Genomic DNA, 21368 nt, shown 5'->3' with positions numbered 1-21368 from the left:
TCAGTGGGTTTTGTCATACATTGATATGAAACACTACATATTTTTAAATGTCTACTTTCTCTACTATAAAAAAATACCAGTGAAGTTCTAATGACAGTAGTTAGGGTGATGATTCTTAAAGTACTTTCATTAGCAAAAAAATGAACATATTATAAAAATGCAAGTTTCATATATACCAATATATTTAATATAACAAAATGAAAGATAATTGTATTACTTTACACTATAGAAAACTTAAATTCATGGAAGTTTCCTAGTTTATAATCTGATGTTGCAACTTCATTACTCTATCATGAGTATCTAGATTGAGCTAAGTAAAAACAATCTGGAAATAAAGAATAATTTCATTTTAAATTGTTTCTTTTCTACATTTTGATTTAAAAAAATTTAATAGGAAATAACTTCAAACTAGGTAACTCCAATAATCTCTCTGATCTTCCCAACCTATATTAGTTTGAATAAGACTATTCCTCCAATTGCTTAGTTGGTTTGTTTACTCCCATACTGCAAAACAAGAATGAAGTTGTCTTTCTGGTTCTGAAGAGATTTCAGCCTGTGCATATCTGAGCTGATACTATTACCTAGAGGTGCAGAATCCTCTATGTATTTCAGATCCTGAGATCTCCTGATGATTGGCTAATATTCTAGAAATCACAGAAAGTTTTAGTACCAAATAGGCACTAAATTCACAGCAACTTCCAAATCTGATTACAGTCCTACTTATTATAAATTGCTATTATTTACTGGATAATCAGTTATTATACTAACATAATATCATATAGCAAAAATAATACAGCTCTATGATTATATTTTATACAGTAAAAAAATAAAGCAGGTACACATTAAATTTTTAAATTATTTTTATGACTAAACATAATTGAAATATTGTTAAGAGGTCAGTGTGCATAGAGAGATATTTTGCCTCACTTAATTCCTCTATATAGTACTAATAACAGTTAACAGTAGTAACCATAATAACTAAATGATAGGTAATATTTATTGCACACTAACTATGTACCAAGCATGGAACTAAATGCTTTACATACTTTTTTCATAGAATTCTCAAAACAACACAATGAGATAGACATTAATATTATACATATATGTATCTTTTTTTTAAAGATGAAGAAACTGAAGCATAGAAATTTAAGTGACTTGCCAAATGACTCAGAGCTGCATATCAGTTTATGCTGAGATATGCACATTCTAGTTCCTTGAGAATTTCAAAAAACAAAGAGCAATGTTTATACAAGTAATTGGGCTTCCCTGATAGCTCAGTTGGTAAAGAATCCACCCACAATGCAGGACACCCCAGTTCGATTCCTGGGTCAGGAAGATCAGCTGGAGAAGGGATAGGCTACCCACTCCAGTATTCTTGGGCTTACCTTGTGGCTCAGTTGGTAAGGAATCCGCCTGCAATACGGGAGACCTGGGATCAATCCCTGGGTTGGGAAGATCCCCTGGAGAAGGTAAAGACTACCCACTCCAGTATTCTGGCCTAGAGAATCCCATGGACTGCATCGTCCATGGGGTTGCAAAGTCAGACACAACTGAACGACTTTCACATTCACTTCACAGACAAGTAATTATAAAAGGCACAGCATTGCAAAGGCTTTTTCTATTAATAGGTATCTTTTTTCATGATGGGCAGGTTGGGCAGCTGCAATTTTCTGCTAGATTAAAAGAAAACTGATAGTTTTTATTTAGCTCTTTTTTTTTAACTACTTGCTGAATTTCCTACTGTGTTCTCTTCCTTCTCCTTTGCTTCCTGACAATCTTATGTACTCAATTTCCTTCTCAGTCACCATCAAATTATACCTATGCTAGTATAATACAAAATATCTTACAGTCAACAAATTGGTATTAATATTTCAAAACTCTGTACTTTTCACACACAGAGATGTTACTTACCTTGAAAAAGTTCTTCATTAGTTATTTCACCCATCAAGAGGATTTTCACCTTTAAGAAAAGCCCAACTGGATGTAACTGTTCCTATTTTAAACAAAGAAATAACAACGATATTAACTGTAGAATGTAAAAGACAATTTTCAAGTAATTGCCTATTTCACTAAACCACACCAAGATGACTCATGATCAAAGGAAATCAAAATTATAAAAGTTCAAATCATAATATTCAGTCTATCCATGAGGCTATTTTCTGATATTTTATTCAATCTTAATGGAAAAGAACATGTAAACACTTCTATTGAGTGGCAAGCATTTAATGGCAAGGTCAATATTTAAACTGTGAGAATATAAGACCACATTCTTATCTTGGTAAGCAAAACCCTAAACAGCAATTAGATCAGCTTTCTTTTTGAGATCTTAATAACAACCAAATTCCTTCGCAAATAATGGTTAAATGAAATAAACATACTGTCGTTCCTATGGGATATGCCTATCACATTTACTATTAATAACAATATACTCAGAATGGTTTTTCCAAGTCCTTGCTACTTGGACCTGGTTCTACTTCTGCCTGACAGTGTACATTTTTTTTTTTAATTTTTTTATTAGTTGGAGGCTAATTACTTCACAACATTTCAGTGGGTTTTGTCATACATTGATATGAATCAGCCATAGAGTTCCACGTATTCCCCATCCCGATCCCCCCTCCCACCTCCCTCTCCACCCGATTCCTCTGGGTCTTCCCAGTGCACCAGGCCCGAGCACTTGTCTCATGCATCCCACCTGGGCTGGTGATCTGTTTCACCACAGATAGTATACATGCTGTTCTTTTGAAACATCCCACCCTCACCTTCTCCCACAGAGTTCAAAAGTCTGTTCTGTATTTCTGTGTCTCTTTTTCTGTTTTGCATATAGGGTTATCGTTACCATCTTTCTAAATTCCATATATATTAGTATCCTGTAATGTTCTTTATCTTTCTGGCTTACTTCACTCTGTATAATGGGCTCCAGTTTCATCCATCTCATTAGAACTGATTCAAATGAATTCTTTTAAACGGCTGAGTAATATTCCATGGTGTATATGTACCACAGCTTCCTTATCCATTCATCTGCTGATGGGCATCTAGGTTGCTTCCATGTCCTGGCTATTATAAACAGTGCTGCGATGAACATTGGGGTGCATGTGTCTCTTTCAGATCTGGTTTCCTCAGTGTGTATGCCCAGACAGCTGTCTATGATTAAAAGTGCAGTCAAGGAGAAGGCAATGGCAACCCACTCCAGTAGGTAGGCTGCAGTCCATTGGGTCACTAAGAGTCGGGCATGACTGAGCGACTTCACTTTCACTTTTCACTTCCATGCATTGGAGAAGGAAATGGCAACCCACTCCAGTATTCTTGCCTGGGAAAGAGGAGCCTAGTGGGCTGCCGTCTATGGGGTCACACAGAGTCGGATACGACTGAAGCGACTTAGCAGCAGCAGCAGTAGCAGCATCATCAAACTAATACAGGTTTTGAAACCCTGGCTTTATGTTATAAGCAGCAATGAATGGAAACAGTAATATTCAACTCCCCCCTGCCCCAACTATTTTTTAATCTGTTCAAGTTGCATAAAATAAGTTTTTGTACCAGAAAATGTAAAAGAAGTCAACATTTACACTTTGGATACTGTTTTTACTGTAATGATAAAGTGTTGTGAAAAAAAAAAAAAGTGCAGTCTAGGCTCACAAAACAGAATTTTTCTTTCTACAACATTAATCAACCTCTACGTGGACACTATTTTCATTAGTTTCATGCTCTGTAAATGCATATATGAGATGCCTGAGAAATGAAAAGTTAGGGAAAGCAACCACAGGTATTATAACCATTTAAATAATGATGATATCAATACAAGAATAAACTAAGAATGCATTATAATTTCTAACACTACCATCTTTCCTAATGGGCATATTCCAATATGTCTTGAGCTCAAAACATGTTTTATATACTGCTGCTGCTGCGAAGTCGCTTCAGTCGTGTCTGACTCTCTGTGACCCCATAGACAGCAGCCCACCAGGCTCTGCCATCCCTGGGATTCTCCAGGCAAGAATGCTGGAGTGGGCTGCCATATCCTTCTCCAGTTTTATATACTAGCAATGAACAATCCAAAAGTGAAGGTAAGAAAATAATTCCATTTATAACAGCAACAAAAAAGAATAAAATACATAGGAATGAATTTTAAAAATAAGGGCAAGACTTCTACACTGAAATTTATAAAACACTGTTGAAAGAAATTAAAGAAGACCTAAATAAATAAAAACACATCTCATGTTCCTGGATTGGAAAACTTATAATTGTTTAGATAGCAGTAATCTCCCAATTGATCTACAGACTCAATGCAATCAAATTCCCAGCTGGCATCTTTGTAGAAATTGATAAGCTGATTCCCAAATTCATATGAAAGTGCAAGGAATGTCAAAACAACCTGGAAACAGAACAAAGCAGTTCATATATACATGAGTGCATATAATATATATTATTATATATATATGTTTTATATATATATATAATAAAGTTCATATATATCAATATATTACCGTCAATAATATGAATGCATGAATTATATTTTCCCAATAATATAGAGAGTTATATATTCAGGTATGACCATTCAGGTACAACATAAATCAAATCCCTTACGATTGTACACTGGAAGTGACAAATAGATTCAAGAGATTAGATTTGATAGAGTGCCTGAAGAACTATGGACAGAGGTTCATGATGTTGTACAGGAGGCAGTGATCAAGACTATCCCCCCAAAAAAGGAAATGCAAAAAGGCAAAATGGTTGTCTTAGGAGGCCTTAAAAATAGCTGAGAAAAGAAGAGAAGCAAAAGGTAAAAGAGAAAAGGAAAGATATACCCATCTGAATGTAGAGTTCCAAAAAATAGCAAGGAGAGATAAGAAAGGCTTCCTCAGAGATCAAGGCAAAGAAATAGAGGGAAACAATAGAATGGGAAAGACTAGAGATCTCTTCAACAAAATCAGAGATACCAAGGGAACATTTCACGCAAAGATGGGCTCAATAAAGGACAGAAATGGTATGGACCTAACAGAAGCAGAAGATATTAAGAAGAAGTGGCAAGAATACACAGAACTGTACAAAAAAGATCTTAATGATCCAGCTAACCATGATGGTGTGAACACTCACCTAGAGCCAGACATCCTGGAATGTGAAGTCAGGTGGGCCTTAGGAACCATCACTATGAACAAAGCTATAGGAAGCGATGGAATTCCAGCTGAGCTACTTCAAATCCTAAAAGATGATGCTGTAAACTGTGGCACCCAATATACCAGCCAATTTGGAAAACTCGACAGTGGCCACAGGACTGGAAAAGGTCAGTTTTCGATCTAAACTCAAAGAAAGGCAATGCCAAAGAATGCTCAAACTACCACACAATTGCACTCATCTCACATGCTAACAGTGTAATGCTCAAAATTTTCCAAGCCAGGCTTCAACAATACGTGAACCGAGAACTTCCAGATGTTCAAGCTGGTTTTAGAAAAGGCAGAAGAACCAGACAGAGATCAAATTGCCAACATAGGTTGGACCATTGGAAAAGCAAGAGAGTTCCAGAAAAATATCTATTTCTGCTTTATTGACTATGCCAAAGCCTTTGACTGTGACCACCTGACCTGCCTCTTGAGAAATCTGTATGCAGGTCAAGAAGCAACAGTTAGAACTGGACATGGAACAACAGACTGGCTCCAAATAGGGAAAGGAGTACGTCAAGGCTGGATATTGCCACCCTGCTTATGTAACTTATATGCAAAGTACATCATGAGAAACACTGGGCTGGATGAAGCACAAGCTGGAATCAAAATTGCTGGGAGAAATATCAAATAACCTCAGATATGCAGATGACACCCCTCTTATGGCAGAAAGTGAAGAGGAAATAAAGAGCCTCTTGATGAAAGTGAAAGAGAGTGAAAAAGTTGGCTTAAAACTCAACATTCAAGAAATGAAGATTGTGGCATCTGGTCCCATCACTTCATGGCAACAGATGGGGAAATAATGGCAACAGTGACAGACTTCATTTTCTTGGGCTCCAAAATCACTGCAGATGGTGACTGCAACCATGAAATTAAAAGACGCATGTTCCTCGAAGAAAAGTTATGACCAACCTAGACAGCATATTAAAATCAGAGACATTACTTTGCCAACAAAGTCCATCTGTTGAAAGTGATGTTTTTTCCATTAGTCATGTATGGATGTGAGAGGTGGACCATAAAGAAAGTTGAGCACCAAACAATTGATGCTTTTGAACTGTGGTGTTGGAGAAGACTCTTGAGAGTCCCTTGGACTGCAAGGAGATCCAACCAGTCCATCCTAAAGGAAATCAGTCCTGAATATTCACTGGAAGGACTGATGCTAAAGCTGAAACTCCAAAACTTTGGCCACCTGATGTGAAGAACTGACTCATTTGAAAAGACCCTGATGCTGGGAAAGATTGAAGGCAGGAGGAGAAGGGGACAAAAGAACATGAGATGGCTGGATGGCATCACCGACTCAATGGACAGAAGTTTGAACATGCTCCGGGAGTTGGTGATGGACAGGGAAGCTTAGTGTGCTGCAGTCCATGGGGTCGCAAAGAGTCGGACTCAACTGAGCGACTAAACTGAACTGAATATAGAGAAATAGAATGCACAAAATGTTAATAACAGGTGATGCTGGGTAAAGCATATAGGGAAGAATTCTTTGCACTATTATTCTTTCAGTCTTTCTCTAGGTTTGAAATCTTTTACAAATAAAACTCTTTTAGATGTATACTGCCACTGAAATCCCAACACACCCAGTTTATTGAGGTCCATGATCAATAATTAGGCTATTAAATGTGAAATGTCAGGACTAAGGCAGATGAACAATTATTGTTATAAAAACTGCAACTTCTACATCTAGTGAACAAAAACACATGCTGAGAAGAAGCCATGTAGCTAGTAGGCAACCACCTCAATTCTCTTGGGATTCTGTTTTTTATTTAGACTTGCATCTCAGCAAATGCAAAACAAAACAGGACGCAACTTTTGAAAATGTTAATGTATATTAATATTTTTAAATTTAAAAATTTAATATAAAAGAAGCTTATCAGCATTGAATAACCCCATCCATGTGACATAAATTTCAAGAAAATATAGTTCAAATAAATGGTCTCTCAATTTAATATCCAGATTAAACTATTCCTTTCATGAATCCCATCTTGTTGAAAAAAAAAAAACCTTTAAAAATGTATTAGTATGGAGAAGGAAATGGCAACCCACTTGGAGAAGGAAATGGCAACCCACTCCAGTATTCTTGCTTGGGAAATCTCATGGACAGAGGAGCCTGGAGGGCTTAGTCCTTGGGGTCACAAAAGAGTTGGACACAACTTGACGACTAAACAACAACAATATGGATATACCGCATTTTATCTATCCATTCATCAATTGATGAACATTTGGATTGTACCTACTTTTTGGCTATTATAAATAAAACTGCTCCAAACATTAAAAAAAAAAAAATGTATTAGTATATTTAATTGCCTTACAGAATAAGACACATTGATCCTAATTAAATCTCTTTTTAAACAGCCTTCAGTCTATCAGTGTTCCTTGTTTAGGAGTATAAAGTATGTACAAGTGTATGTATGTGTATATGTGTGTGTGTGTTTGTATGTATGAGTATGCTGCTGCTGCTGCTAAGTCGCTTCAGTCGTGTCCGACTCTGTGCAACCCCATAGACGGCAGCCCACCAAGCTCTGCCACCCCTGGGATTCTCCAGGCAAGAACCCTGGAGTGGGTTGCCATTTCCTTCTCCAATGCATGAAAGTGAAAAGTGAAAGTGAAGTCGCTCAGTTGTGTCTGACTCTTTGCAACCCCATGGACTGCAGCCTACCAGGCTCCTCCGTCCATGGGACTTTCCTGGCAAGAGTACTGGAGTGGGTTGCCTTCTCCGATGTATGAGTATGAGCTAATGTGAAACATTTATGTTGTTTTTTACACTAAATACCATTATCTGCCTATTTTATCATCACTTCTTTTTTATCCTAAAATTTACTCACAGTAGACAACACTTTCTGATTGTACAAAAGAAAATTTTTTCAAAAATATCTGTTGTCATAGAAGTATATTTTATTCTTCCTTTCTGCACTGCAGAAGAAACTGTCACAATATGTTATTTGAAAAAAAAGGAATACTGGAGCAAATGTCTAAACTGGATTTCAAAATGTGAATCAATGCTTTCACAGTTGCATTAACATAATATTCAAAGTAAAAGCCTTTTATACCTTGTTTGCTAGGTTTATAATGTTGAGAGCCTTATCATAATATTCGCTGCTGTCCCAATCCAAATAAACGGTGGCTAGTAACCGCAGAACTTTAGCCTATAATTGAAAATAGAAAACACACACACACACAGTTGAGGATTAAATTGCAATACAACAGCTGACTATGACTTACACAGTGACAGGCATTTCTCAAACCTCAGTCATAATTATGAAATACCATTTCCTTAAGCAACGACATAGTCTTATGATATGTCTCAGCATTACATTACCAACACCAAACACCGTCTGAGCATTTTATAGTAATAGTTTATTTAAATTTAATATAATTCTGTTAATATAATTATTTTCTTAACAGTTTTCTAGTGCTACAGTACTTTATCATTCCCACTTTGAAAATAAGGAAATTAAAGCCCAGCAATATTTAATGTAATCATCTTATCACCTACTATTTTGGTAGCATTATATTAGGTACCCAGCAAAAACAATAAATAGAAAGACATAATTCTTCTCTCAAAGTCTTTATAGTCTAGTTCAGATTAACCAACTGGACCACTATTTCAGTAGGAACAGATACTCTTTCCTATAGAGACGATTTCTCCCAACACAACCAAGTTTTAAAATTAATAAAGTATTTCTTAATTAAGTCAGTTTCTCCAGCCAGGTCTACATTGATAAGGAGAGTAATTCTAGCCAGCACAGACTTATTTAACTACAGATTCACATTTTGAAAGAAGGAGGCCTATTTCCATGAATATTCTACCTTTAAGTATAGTGAGGAAAGTAGGACCAGGCAAAGGTGGTCTTCTAACTTAAAAAAAAAAAATGTTAAACACATTATGGCTCTGTGAATCTTTGAGAAAGGACATTTAGGGTGTCACACCTTTGAGTTTTTTAATTCAAAAACTAAGATGGATATAATGTACTTAATATCATTATTATTATCGTGGAACAACTCTCAACTTATAAACTCCTGCAGAGGACTTTGATGGATTAATTATGGCATCTCTGAAAAAGACTGCAGTTACTCTGTAATAGTAAAAGGGTCAAACAATCAGAAAGATAACACAAAATGGATGAATCTCAAAACTATTATGTTAAGCAAAAGAAGCCAGAAATAAAACAGTACCTACTGTATGATTCATTTATACAAAGTTCAAGAAAAGCCAAAATTAACCTACAACAATAAATATCAGAATACTGGTTTTATCAGGAGGGTAGGAATAGCTATTAACTGGAAAGGGGCCAAGGTAACTTTTGAGGGTGATGGAAATGTCTATATCTTCATCGGTGTGGTAGTTACAAGACTATATAGATAAACTGAAATTCATCATGCTGTATACTCTTTTAATATTTGTACAGTTCAGTTCAGTCACTCAGTCGTGTCTGACTCTTTGTGGCCCCATGAACTGCAGCATGCCAGGCCTCCCTGTCCATCACCAACTCCCGGAGTCCACCCAAACCCATGTCCATTGAGTCCGTGATGCCATCTAACCATCTCATCCTCTGTTGTCCCCTTCTCCTCCTGCCCTCAATCTTTCCCAGCATCAGGGTCTTTTCAAATGAGTCAGCTCTTCACATCAGGTGGTCAAAGTACTGGAGTTTCAGCTTCAACATTAGTCCCTCCAATGAACACCCAGGACTGATCTCCTTTAGGATGGACTGGTTGGATATCCTTGCAGTCCACAGGACTCTCAAGAGTCTTCTTCAACACCACAGTTCAAAAGCATCAATTCTTCGGCGCTTAGTTTTCTTTATAGTCCAACTCTCACATCTATACATGACCACTGGAAAAACCATAGCCTTGACTAGATGGACCTATGTTGAGAAAGTAATGTCTCTGCTTTTCAATATGCTGTCTAGGTTGGTCATAACTTTATCATATATATATATATATATATATATATGTATGTATAAGTTATACCTCAATAAAGTATTGCTAGCATGAAAGAAAAACTATTTCATAATATTACTTCTCCATACCTCAAAATATGAATATTAGGTTATCAATCACACTTAAATCCTATCTTCCATCTTCATTTCTTCCTTCAGATGTCTTCTCAACTAGATCCTTTGCCTTGAATCCCCTTTGCCCTCCCTTTTAACTATATGAACTCCATATGCTTTTCAAGTCTATCTCCTACCAGAAGGTTTCCTTTTTTGTATTCTTTTGTTTTTTGGTTATGCTGGGTCTTCAGTGCTGCACGGGCTTTTCTTTGATTGGGGCAAGCAGTGGCTACTTTTTAGTTGTGGTATGCAGGGTTCTAATTGTGGTAGCTTCTCTTGCTGTGGAACACAAGCTTTAGGGTGCAAGGGCTTCAGCAGTTGTAGCTCGAGGGCTCAATAGTTGCAGTTCCTGGGATCTAGAGCACAGGCTCAATAACTGTGGTGCACAGGCTTAGTTGCTCCATGGCATGTGGGATCTTCCTGGACTAGGGATAGAACCCATTTCTCCTGCACTGGCAGGTAGATTCTTTACCACTGAGCCACCAGGGAAGTCATCAGAAGACTTCTTCAAATATTCTCGTCAACACTAATATCCCCATATTTTGTATACCCTTCTGCATACTTCAGCTTAGTACCACACAGTCTGTCACTTATTTTTCTCATATTGTTTCACTTGTACTCTTTTTTTTTTAAATCTTCTTTTGACATTTTAATTGAAGTAAAAAATCTATACAGAAAAAGTTCAAAAATCTCAATGGTACAACTCAGAATTTTCTCAAGGTGAACAAACATATATTAACAACACAGAAATCAAGATACAGAACACTAGTCTCATCTCATACCTCTTTTCAGACACTATTCAAAACAAGGATAACCAATTATCTGACTTTTAACACCATGTATTAGGTCTACCTGCTTTTGGCATTCATATTTATGTAAATATACAGTACATACTACCTTGTATTTTGCTCTGTTCAACATTATATGTGAGGACATCCACATAGTTACAATTATTGTAATCTATTCTCATTGCTATATCAAATTCTAATATCTAACACTATATCAAAATATATTCTTATTATTTTTAATTGTCACAAAATACACATAACAGAAAATTGATCCTTTTAACCATTTTTAAGTGCATGGTTCAGTAACATTAAGTATATTCACACTGTTGTGCAACCATCACCATCATACATCTCCAGAACTCTTAATCTCACAAAATTGAAACTCTATACTCATTAAACAATAGTTCACCATGTTCTCCTCTCTCCAAACCTCTGCAACTACCATTCTATTTTCTGTCTCTATGAATCTGACAATCTAAGAAACCTCATTTAAATGGAATCATACAGTATGTCTTTTTGTGAATGGCTTACTTCACTTAGCATAACATCCTCAAGGTTCATCTATGTTGTAGCATGTGTCAGAAATTCTTTCCTTTTCATGGCTGAATAATATTACATTGTATTCACTTATATTAGTTTCATCTTTTAAACATAAGCTTCTTAAGGGTAGAGGCAATGTTTTATGCTTCTCTTTTATTCCCTATCTACCACATGCCAGACGTATGTAAGTATTCAGTTACACTTTGATTGATATATTGTAATAATGTAAGAAGCAGAGATGGATATTCAAAAAAATTCCATTCTGTTATGGCATGTATTAAATTAGCTTTATATCAGATTTAGTACATAATCACATTTTATTTGATTAAATGGTAAAATTAAACTTCCATACCAGGCATGTACTATCTGAGTGGTTACAGGAAACCTAAAACTTTTGAGCATGTAAATAAAAGCTAAAATGTATATAGACAAACATTGTCCTAAGCACTTTACATGTATTAACTCATGAGTATAAGAATCTACCTGGATGGTAGATTCTACAAGTTTATCAACTTTATAAAAACTAACACACTGAGGTATTAAGTGATGTGCCCAATGAACACTCACAAATAGAGGGATAGATTATTATAAATTTATTAAAATAACATAAACTGTATTTCTTCAACCTACTTCTACAATATTTAACATGATCCTTACCAGCATTTCTGGCTCAACAGAATTCCTGTCTGTCCTCCCAATATCATAGCTTTGGCTGTAATTTAAAAAGGAAAAAAGCATATAGATATATGCACATTTATTTCAAATTATACTTTTTTTTCTAGATTACATATTACTAAGAACACATGTGATAATTATACTTAATTGCAACTTTTCTATTTTGCACTACAACAGATTATTAGCCCATTAATACATAAAAATAAATTGTATAAAGCAATATTTTCTAACTTTAGAAAACCACAATTTCCTCGGGATCTATATTCAATAAATCAACACCATAATTACAATATTGCTCTTCTCCACTTGGCTATATATACTACATAAAAGTGTTTTACATGTGTGTACAAGCCCTTACTTTATGAGTACATTTTATTTTTTTACACTTACTTATATTAGTTGGAGGCTAATTACTTTACAATATTGTAATGGTTTTTGCCATACATTGATATGAATCAGCCATGGATTTACATGTGTTCCCCATCCTGAACCCCGCTCCCACCTCCCTCCCCATTCCATCCCTCTGGGTCATCCTAGTGCATCAGCCCTGAGCACTTGTCTCATGCATCCAACCTGGACTGGCGATCTGTTTCACAATTGATAATATACATGTTTCAATGCTATTCTCTATGAGCACATTTTAAAGTATAAGAAATATATTTTTATAATAAATACAAGCGTTTTCATGAAAACAAATGCTTCAGCAATATTTATTATGCTTCACAACACCCTTGTGACGCACAATATTAGTTCCATTTTGCAGCTGAATGAACCAGTTTAGCAGTTAAGTGATTTCTAATATTTCCTAGATTAATACTGAAAATGAGAGCAAGGGGTTGGGGAGTAAAGAAATTTGACTTTCAGTTATCTGCTTTAATTTCCATACTATATTATCTATGGGACATTCTGATAACCAGAAATAATATATGAATATGAGTCTCAGGTTTTCAAAACACCTAAAAGCAAAACAAAGATCATTCACCATAAAATTGGTATTCCAAGGAAGAAAGTCAATAAAATTTTGGTGAACTGTGCTAAATTGTAGCCATTGTTTTGAAAAATTTCTTTTAAAAAACTCTGAAAGACCCAGAACTACCAAACTGAGTTTTCAGCTTGCTAACGAGGGTATAAAGCTGGCCTATATTTTAACAGCCTCATTGAAAGCCCGGTCTCACACTAAACCTTCTACTTCCAGTTTTTTAAATAATCAATGAAAATAGAACTTCTGCAACTGTGGTATCAAGGAGTTCTTGGACCCTCTCCCCAGTGAAACAACTATCTGCCTGGAAAAATCATTAAAACAACCATTTAAGGTCTCTGGAAAGTGTCCTAAGGGCATACAGCAATTGAAAAACATTTATTAAACAAAACCAACAGAATTTCAGTAAAAACAGTGAGAGTCTCTGGCATTTGAGCCATGATCTGCTCCTATCCACACCACCTCCATGTGATGGAAGCTACTCCAGATGAGTGTTGTCAAGAAAGGAATTAGGCAGTGGGGTGGGGAGATGAGTGAAATAGGTGACAGAAATCAAGAGGCACAAGCTTCCAGTTTTAAAATAAATAAGTCATGGAGATATAATGTACAGTATAGGGAATACAGGCAACTAAACTTGTGGTGATCATTTTGTAAGGTACAAAAATATCAAACCACTATGTTGTACACCTGAAACTGATATAATGTTGAAAATCAATTATACTCCAATTTAAAACAAAAAATAAGTTGGAATTCCCTCTTCCTCCAAGTCCTAGACTCAGGCTGCTAGCCTCTCTTATCTTCCCCAGATCTGTGATGCAGAAGTACTATCATGGGCAGGCACAATGAAAGGACTGGGTCTTCCTTTCCCCAACTCAGTTCTCACTCTTAGGCTAAAGGCTCTGCCCCAGGTGTTAACAGCTGATCACCTTCACCCAGGCTGGCTCTTGGGGCAGAGCCTCCAGGACAGGAGGGCATACTAAGAAGATTAGGGGCTACCATCTCCACAACTGCAGGAGGAGCTGCCACACTCCTGCCACCAACTGCGGCACTGTGGCACAGTTTCTGCCCAAGGGAAGAAGTAGGCAATAAAGAGGAAGGAAGAGCTCAGCATTTCTGCCTAAGGGAAATGACTTGAAAACCAAGCAAGAAGAGACTCCTGCCTAAGGGTATAGTCAAAAACAATGGAGATCTTAGCCATGCTTGATTAAGGAGGAGGCTATGCATGTGGTAGGGAAGGGGGTATGTGGAAAATCTCTGTACCTTCCTCTCAATGTTGCTGTAAACTTAAAACTGTTCTAAAAAAATTCTGTCTTAAAAAAATGAAATCACATTCATTTCCTGGGGGTGGGGGGTGGTGGGTAGTGTTGGAGATTATGCACATGCCCAAGACTACTCACTTAGGCATGACCAGAGAGAGAACATATTCGCTACAAGCCCCTGGCTGAACACAGGGCAAAATAATGAATTCACTGAACTGTGAAGACAGTCTTTAAGCCAAACACATAATCAAAAGGAAAGGGTGAAAATCAAACTGGCTAAGTGGGGCTTAAAACAACCTTTGACCAACATGGGGCTTATGTTTCCAGATGCAGGGGTGAACCCCAGAGAGCCATGAAAAGACAAAAACAGGAGAAAAAACTCTCAGCAGGGACATTAGAGATCATATACTATTAGAAAAACAGATCTCACAGAATTAGTCCAGTCAGATAAACAAACAAATAGATGACCAAACAAACAATAAAAGTAACTACCAGAAAAGAGGGGATAGGTATCCAAACTTGCCACAATATATTATCAAAAATGTCTAGTTTTCAACAAAATATTATATGACGTATAATAAAACAGTGACTCATACAGAGGAAAAGGAGAAAGCAGTAGAAACTGCCTTTGAGAAGTCCTAGATATTACACTTATTAGAAAAATACTTCAAAGAAGCTATTGGAAATATGTTCAAAAAACTTTAGGAAACCATGTTTAAATAATTAAAGGAAGGTATGGTAACAGTGATTCATCAAATAGAGAATAAGAATATATCAATTAAATGATCAAAATAATTTTAAAAAGTAGACATTCTCAAACTGAAAAGTACAATAACTGAAATGAAAAATTCACTAGAAAAAGCTCAAAGTAGATCTAAGCAGGCAAAAAGAGAATAAACAAACGTGAAGATAGATTGATAGTGATTATACAAATCTAAACAATAAAACACAGATAAGAAAAAAAGAACAATGCCTCAGAGAAATGTGGGACATCATTAAGCACATCAATATCAACACAGAGTACCAAAAGGAGGTAAGCAAGAGAAAGGGATAGGAAACATATTCAAAGAAATAATGGTTGAAAATGTCCCAAATTTGATAAAAAAATAATAATAATCTACTCGGTAAAGAATCCGCCTACAATGTAGAAGACCCCGGATTGATCTGTGGGTCAGGAAGATCTGCTGGAGAAGGGACAGGCTACCCACTCCAGTATTCTTGGGCTTCCCTTGTGGCTCAGTTGGTAAAGAATCCACCTGCAATGTGGGAGACCTGGGTTCGATCCCTGGGTTCGGAAGATTCCTTGAGAAAGGAAAGGCTACCCACTCTAGTATTCTGACCTGGAGAATTTCACGGACTGTATAGTCCATTGGGTCACAAACAGTCGGAAACGACTGAGTGACTTTCACTTCACTGCTTTTCACACATTAAGAAGCTTAACCAGCTCCTTGTAGGATAACACAAAGAAATCCATACTCAGACACATTATGGTCAAATTATTCAAAGAGGAAATACTGAAAACAATAAGAGAAAAATGTTTCATCATGTAAAAGGGAATGATACATGTAAAAAGTCAGATTAACAGCTGACTCTTCATCACAAACAATGGGGGCGATGGCAGGGATGCCTTAATAAAAAACTATCAATTAAGAACCCTATATATAGTAAAAGTATTTTTCAAAATGAAGGCTAAATAAATACATTCCAAGACAAACAAAAACTGAGAATTTCTTGCTAGCCAACACGCATTCAGTTCAGTTACAGTCGCTCAGTTGTTTCCAACTATTTTGAGACTCCATGGACTGCAGCACGCCAGGTTTCCCAGTCCATCATCAACTCCCACAGCTTACTCAAACTCATGTCCATCGACTCGGTGATGCCATCTAACCATTTCATCCTCTGTCACCCCCTTTTCCTCCTGCCTTCAATCTTTTCCAGCATCAGTGTCTTTTCCAATGAGTCAGTTCCTCGCATTAGGTGGCCAACATAATGGAGATTCAGCTTCAGCATTAGCCCTTCCAATGAATATTCAGGATTGATTTCCTTTAGGATTGACTGGTTTAATCTCCTTGCAGTCCAAGGGACTATCAAGAGTCTTTTCCAAAACCACAGTTCAAAAGAATCAATTCTTTGGCACTCAGCCTTCTTTATGGTCCAACCCACATCTATACATGACTACTGGAAAATGGTAGCTTTGACTAGACAGACCTTTGTTGGCAAAGTGATGTCTCTGCTTTTTAATACATTGTCTAGGTTTGTCATAGCTTTTCTTTCAGAGAGCAAGTGTCTTTTAATTTCATGACTGCAGTCACCATCTGCAGTGATTTTGGAGCCCAAGAAAAGAAAGTCTGTCATAGTTTCCATTGTTTCCCTAACTATTTGCCATGAAGTGGTGGGACTGGATGCTATGATCTTCGTTTCTTGAATGTTGAGTTTTAAGCCAGCTTTTTCACTCTCCTGAATGAATATTCCTGAATATTCATTGGAAGGACTGATGCTGAAGCTGAAATTCCAATACTTTGGCCACCTGATGCAAAGAACTGACCTGACGCTGGGAAAGATTGAAGGTGGGAGGAGAAGGGGATGACAGAGGATGAGATGGTTGGATGGCATCACTGACTAGATGGACATGAGTTTGAGTAAGCTCTGGGAGTTGGTGATGGACAGGGAAGCCTGGCGTGCTACATTCTATGGGGTCACAAAGAGTCGGATACAACTGAGCCACTGAACTGAACTGAATTGAAACATATAGTAAAAATACAGTTAGCTTATGATAGAAATATCAGTCATGTTCTATCACCATCATATTTTCCTTCTGTAAGGTTTTCTTAAAGAGATGATGACAGATAAGAGGTCAACAATCCATGGCATATATGATAATAACCTACATGTTATGCCACTTCAGCCTGTCTACTCTTATAAACCACTCCCTAGAGAATATTCATGTTCATATTTATTCTTAGCATAAACTACAGGCTCATCTCCATAGTCTTAAGCTTCCAGAAGCAATCCATGGCACCATAACATCCTTTTTTCTTTATTTTGTCCTTCCCATTCCTGTCTTCTTGGCATACTAATCTTTGATAGGTTGATGCCATCTTTCTGACTGCTCCTCCCTCAAATACTGCCCAATCTTGGAGTAGAACTTACTCTTCATTTCCTTTATAAAAAGGTTGCTCATTTAAAGGAAACCTGTGGTGTGGAGATTCCTTAAGGAACTAGAAACAGAACTGCCATATGACCCAGCAATCCCACTGCTGGGCATACACACTGAGAAAACCAGAATTGAAAGAGACACGTGTACCCCAATGTTCATCAGACCACTGTTTACAAGAGCCAGGACATGGAAGCAACCTAGATGTCCATTGGCAGACGAACGGATAACAAAGCTGTGGTACATATACACAATGGAATATTACTCAGCCATTAAAAAGAATGCATTTCAATCAGTTCTAGTGAGGTGGATGAAACTGGAGCATATTATACAGAGTGAAGTAAGGCAGAAAGAAAAACACCAATACAGTATATTAATGCATATATATGGAATTTAGAAAGATGGTTAACAATGACCCTATATGCGAGACAGCAAAAAAGACACAGATATAAAGAACAGACTTTTGGACTCTGTGGGAGAAGGTGAGAATGGGATGATTTGAGAGAATAGCATTGAAACATGTATATTACCATATGTGAAATAGATCGCCAGTCCAGGTTCAATGCATGAGACAGGGTGCTCAGGGCCAGTGCCCTGATGGGATGGGGAGGGAGGTGGGAGGGGGGTTCAGGGTAAGGGACACATGTACACCCATGGCTCATTCATGCGAATATATGGCAAAAACCACTACAATACTGTAAAGTAATTAGCCTTCAATTAAAATAAATAAATTAATTTAACTAACTAACTAACTAAATAAATAAAGGAAATCTGTGGTAAACCTACATTAAACTAGTTAGTTCCTTTGGTATACTTTTAATAATTCAATTTATAAAATATGATTTATAATAAAAATTGCAGGTATATCCCATCATGTGAAGCAGTCTAAATTGAGACAAGTATATCTCTTATCTACATAAGCCTGTTCTGTCAGACATAGTTCTTTATAAAGTTTAATCAATCTTTGGGCCCAAAAAAGTCTTTTATACAAACAAGTTATTTGCATAAATATTTTATTAGAAGTATATATGCCTGTGAGGACTATAATCTTAATGATATTTCTATTTATTTCATTAATGGCAAATGTAATTTTCACAGTAGTTAAACTAATCAAGAGGCTATCTCCAAGTAACTATAATTAACCCCATACTCAGAGAAGGGAAACATTTAGTGAATTGATTTAATATATTTTACTCCATAATCCCCTGATATTCAAAACACTTTATGTAACATGTACAGAGAAATATATTTTTCACAGAAATTCATTTAACCAGCAATTACTGAGTATCTACCATGTGTCAGAACCTGTACTGGGCATAGGTATTCAGTGAAACACAGGATTCTTGCAGATGAGTGCTACATTTTTTCACTATTCCTTTGATATTTCCAGATTCAACACAATAGTACAAATGTCAGTATAGTAATAAGCATATAGTAAGTGCTTGATATATATTTACTTGACTAATATTAAAATATCAAAATTCATTTAAGACTAATAATTTTAGCTGATATTCCTATTTACCCACCTGCCCTTATACTCTGGGGTTAACAGATACCAATATATACCAAAGCAAAAAATAAAGATTTCCATATTCTTCTTGGAAATACAAAGGAGGAATGGACACAGAACATGCTCTTTATGTTAGTATTTAAGAATAGAATATACTTTTCTATCAACTAGAAACATATAAGAATAATAATACATGGTAAAAGATAAATAAATTTAGCATGTTAGCTTTTGAAATCAGAAAATATTTAAACTTCCAAAGTACCCCATGGTAAGTATTAACTGAACTCTATGATAATAATCCTGAATTTACATTCATTATTTTTTTATATTACCTAAGCCAGAAAGAACTTTCTTCATATTTATTCTGCCTGTAGGTTTGTATTCCAAAGTTGTAACAGACAACATGAAGATAACAAGCCTGCAATATAAAAAACAAACAAACAAGATATGTCAGATTCATGGTTCTTTTAACATTAAAAAATTTATGGCATTTCAGAGTCTTTAAGACATAGTAAGTGTTCTGTACATCAAAATAACCAATAACCCACTCATCCTTGTGCTTCCCTGATAGCTCAGTTGGTAAAGAATCTGCCTGCAATGCAGGAAACCCCAGTTCAATTCATGGGTTGGGAAGATACCCTGGAGAAGGGATAGGCTACCCAATCCAGTAGTCTTGGGCTTCCCTTATGGATCAGCTGGTAAAGAATCCGCCTGCAAAGCGGGAGACCTGGGTTCGATCCCTGAGTTGGGAAGATCCCCTGGTGAAGGGAAAGGCTACCCACTCCAGTATTCTGGCCTGGAGAATTCCATGGACTGTATAGTCCATGTGGTCACAAAGAGTCGGACCCAACTGAGCGACTTTCACCTTCACTCATCCTTAACAAAACCTCTCAATTTATATAAAGAGGAACTAAAAATATTCAGGGTGTGGCATCAGTTACAAATGGGAAAGTAATACATTACTAATTGAACTTGAAAGGTTCTTTGTAACAGAAAATGGGGAAACCAATCATTGCCCAGCAAAAGAATAGGCCTCTGTAGGTTGCCAGATTCATTAATAAGCATTAGAAAAGAGTATATGCAAAGAAAACAAAATCACTATTGAAGAGGGGAAAAAATGAATGAATATCTTTCAAAATTAAGACAATTAAAAATAATTCTAAAGTTCAAAGCACTATCTAGTCATAAGACCTAATTTAGAAATAATTAACTTGGGTCTTCCCAAGTGGCTCATTGGTGAAGAATCTGCCTACCAATGTAGGAGACACAGGTTTGATTCCTGATCCAGGAAAACCCACATGCCTCGGAGCAACTAAGCCCATGTGCCACAACTCTAGAGCCCAGAAGCCACATCTACTGAGTCCACATGCCACAACTACTGAAGCCTGTGCACCCTAGAGCCCATGCTCTGAAACAAGAGAAGCTCCCACGCTGAGAAGTCCATGCACCATAACTAGACAGTAGCCCCCACTCGCTGCAACTAGATAAAAGCCCACACAGTAATGAAGACCCAGAACAGCCAAAATAAATAAAATTATTTTTAAAAAAAGAATTAATGTGTCTCTTAATGACAACAAAAATTTTCTTTACCTAAATTACAACTGAGATAAAAGTATAAACAAGTATGTGAATGATGCCATAGGCAAATACTCTTAAAGATTATTAACCAGCATCTCAGTCCTTGTATCAACAATGTCATATCTTACAGAATTTTCATTCATCAAAATACTGGGAAATGGCATAAAAGAAAAAAATTTAATTCTAATAATTTACCCAAATATTCCCTCAGTATTTATAGAAATCATCTATCCAGAATCTGTCACACCCATATAAATGAATCTTTTATATAAGTTTTACCTCAGTAAGACTACAGAGGCAGATCCTGAGGCAAGTTATTCATAAGTAATGTGTAAAGAGCTGTCTTGCTTCAAATAAGTTTCCCTTTGAAATTTTGTACAGTACATTAAGAAAGCAGAAGTTCAATATGCATGCCTGAGTACATCAGACCTACTGTATATTTAAATCCAAACTAAAGAATAGTCTTGGTAATGTGGGCCTGGCAAGAATCCAGAAGTATTTGAATGCATTCTCGACATTTCAACAGAAAAAGCTTAACTCATTACATGCCCCAGATCCCATAGGTTCACATAGGGCCACACCAATTATACAGCTATACTGGAATAAGGCAGTTTATACCCACTTGCTGCAGAAAGGCTTGCAACTAACTTACACAGAGAAAAATGGAAAGTAAATCTT

At 36.4% G+C, this 21368-nt stretch overlaps 1 protein-coding gene across 2 annotated transcripts in view; it reads right to left on the bottom strand.

Moving 5' to 3' along the window:
* Nucleotides 1-21368, bottom strand: part of TEX11 (testis expressed 11) — a 247746-nt gene that overhangs the window by 138613 nt on the left and 87765 nt on the right. For both annotated transcript variants that reach the window (XM_043897600.1, XM_043897601.1), the window contains 4 exons: nt 19445-19530; nt 12193-12247; nt 8204-8299; nt 1912-1993 (listed from right to left, as the gene is read on the bottom strand). In XM_043897600.1, coding sequence (XP_043753535.1) covers nt 1912-1993; nt 8204-8299; nt 12193-12247; nt 19445-19530 — 319 coding nt within the window. The remainder of the gene's footprint in view (nt 1-1911; nt 1994-8203; nt 8300-12192; nt 12248-19444; nt 19531-21368) is intronic.

This window comes from Cervus elaphus, chromosome X (assembly GCF_910594005.1).
Source record: "Cervus elaphus chromosome X, mCerEla1.1, whole genome shotgun sequence".
Taxonomy (NCBI): Eukaryota; Metazoa; Chordata; class Mammalia; order Artiodactyla; family Cervidae; genus Cervus; species Cervus elaphus.
The sequence above is the reverse complement of the archived record's forward strand: the minus strand, read 5'-3'. Positions and strand labels throughout refer to the sequence as shown.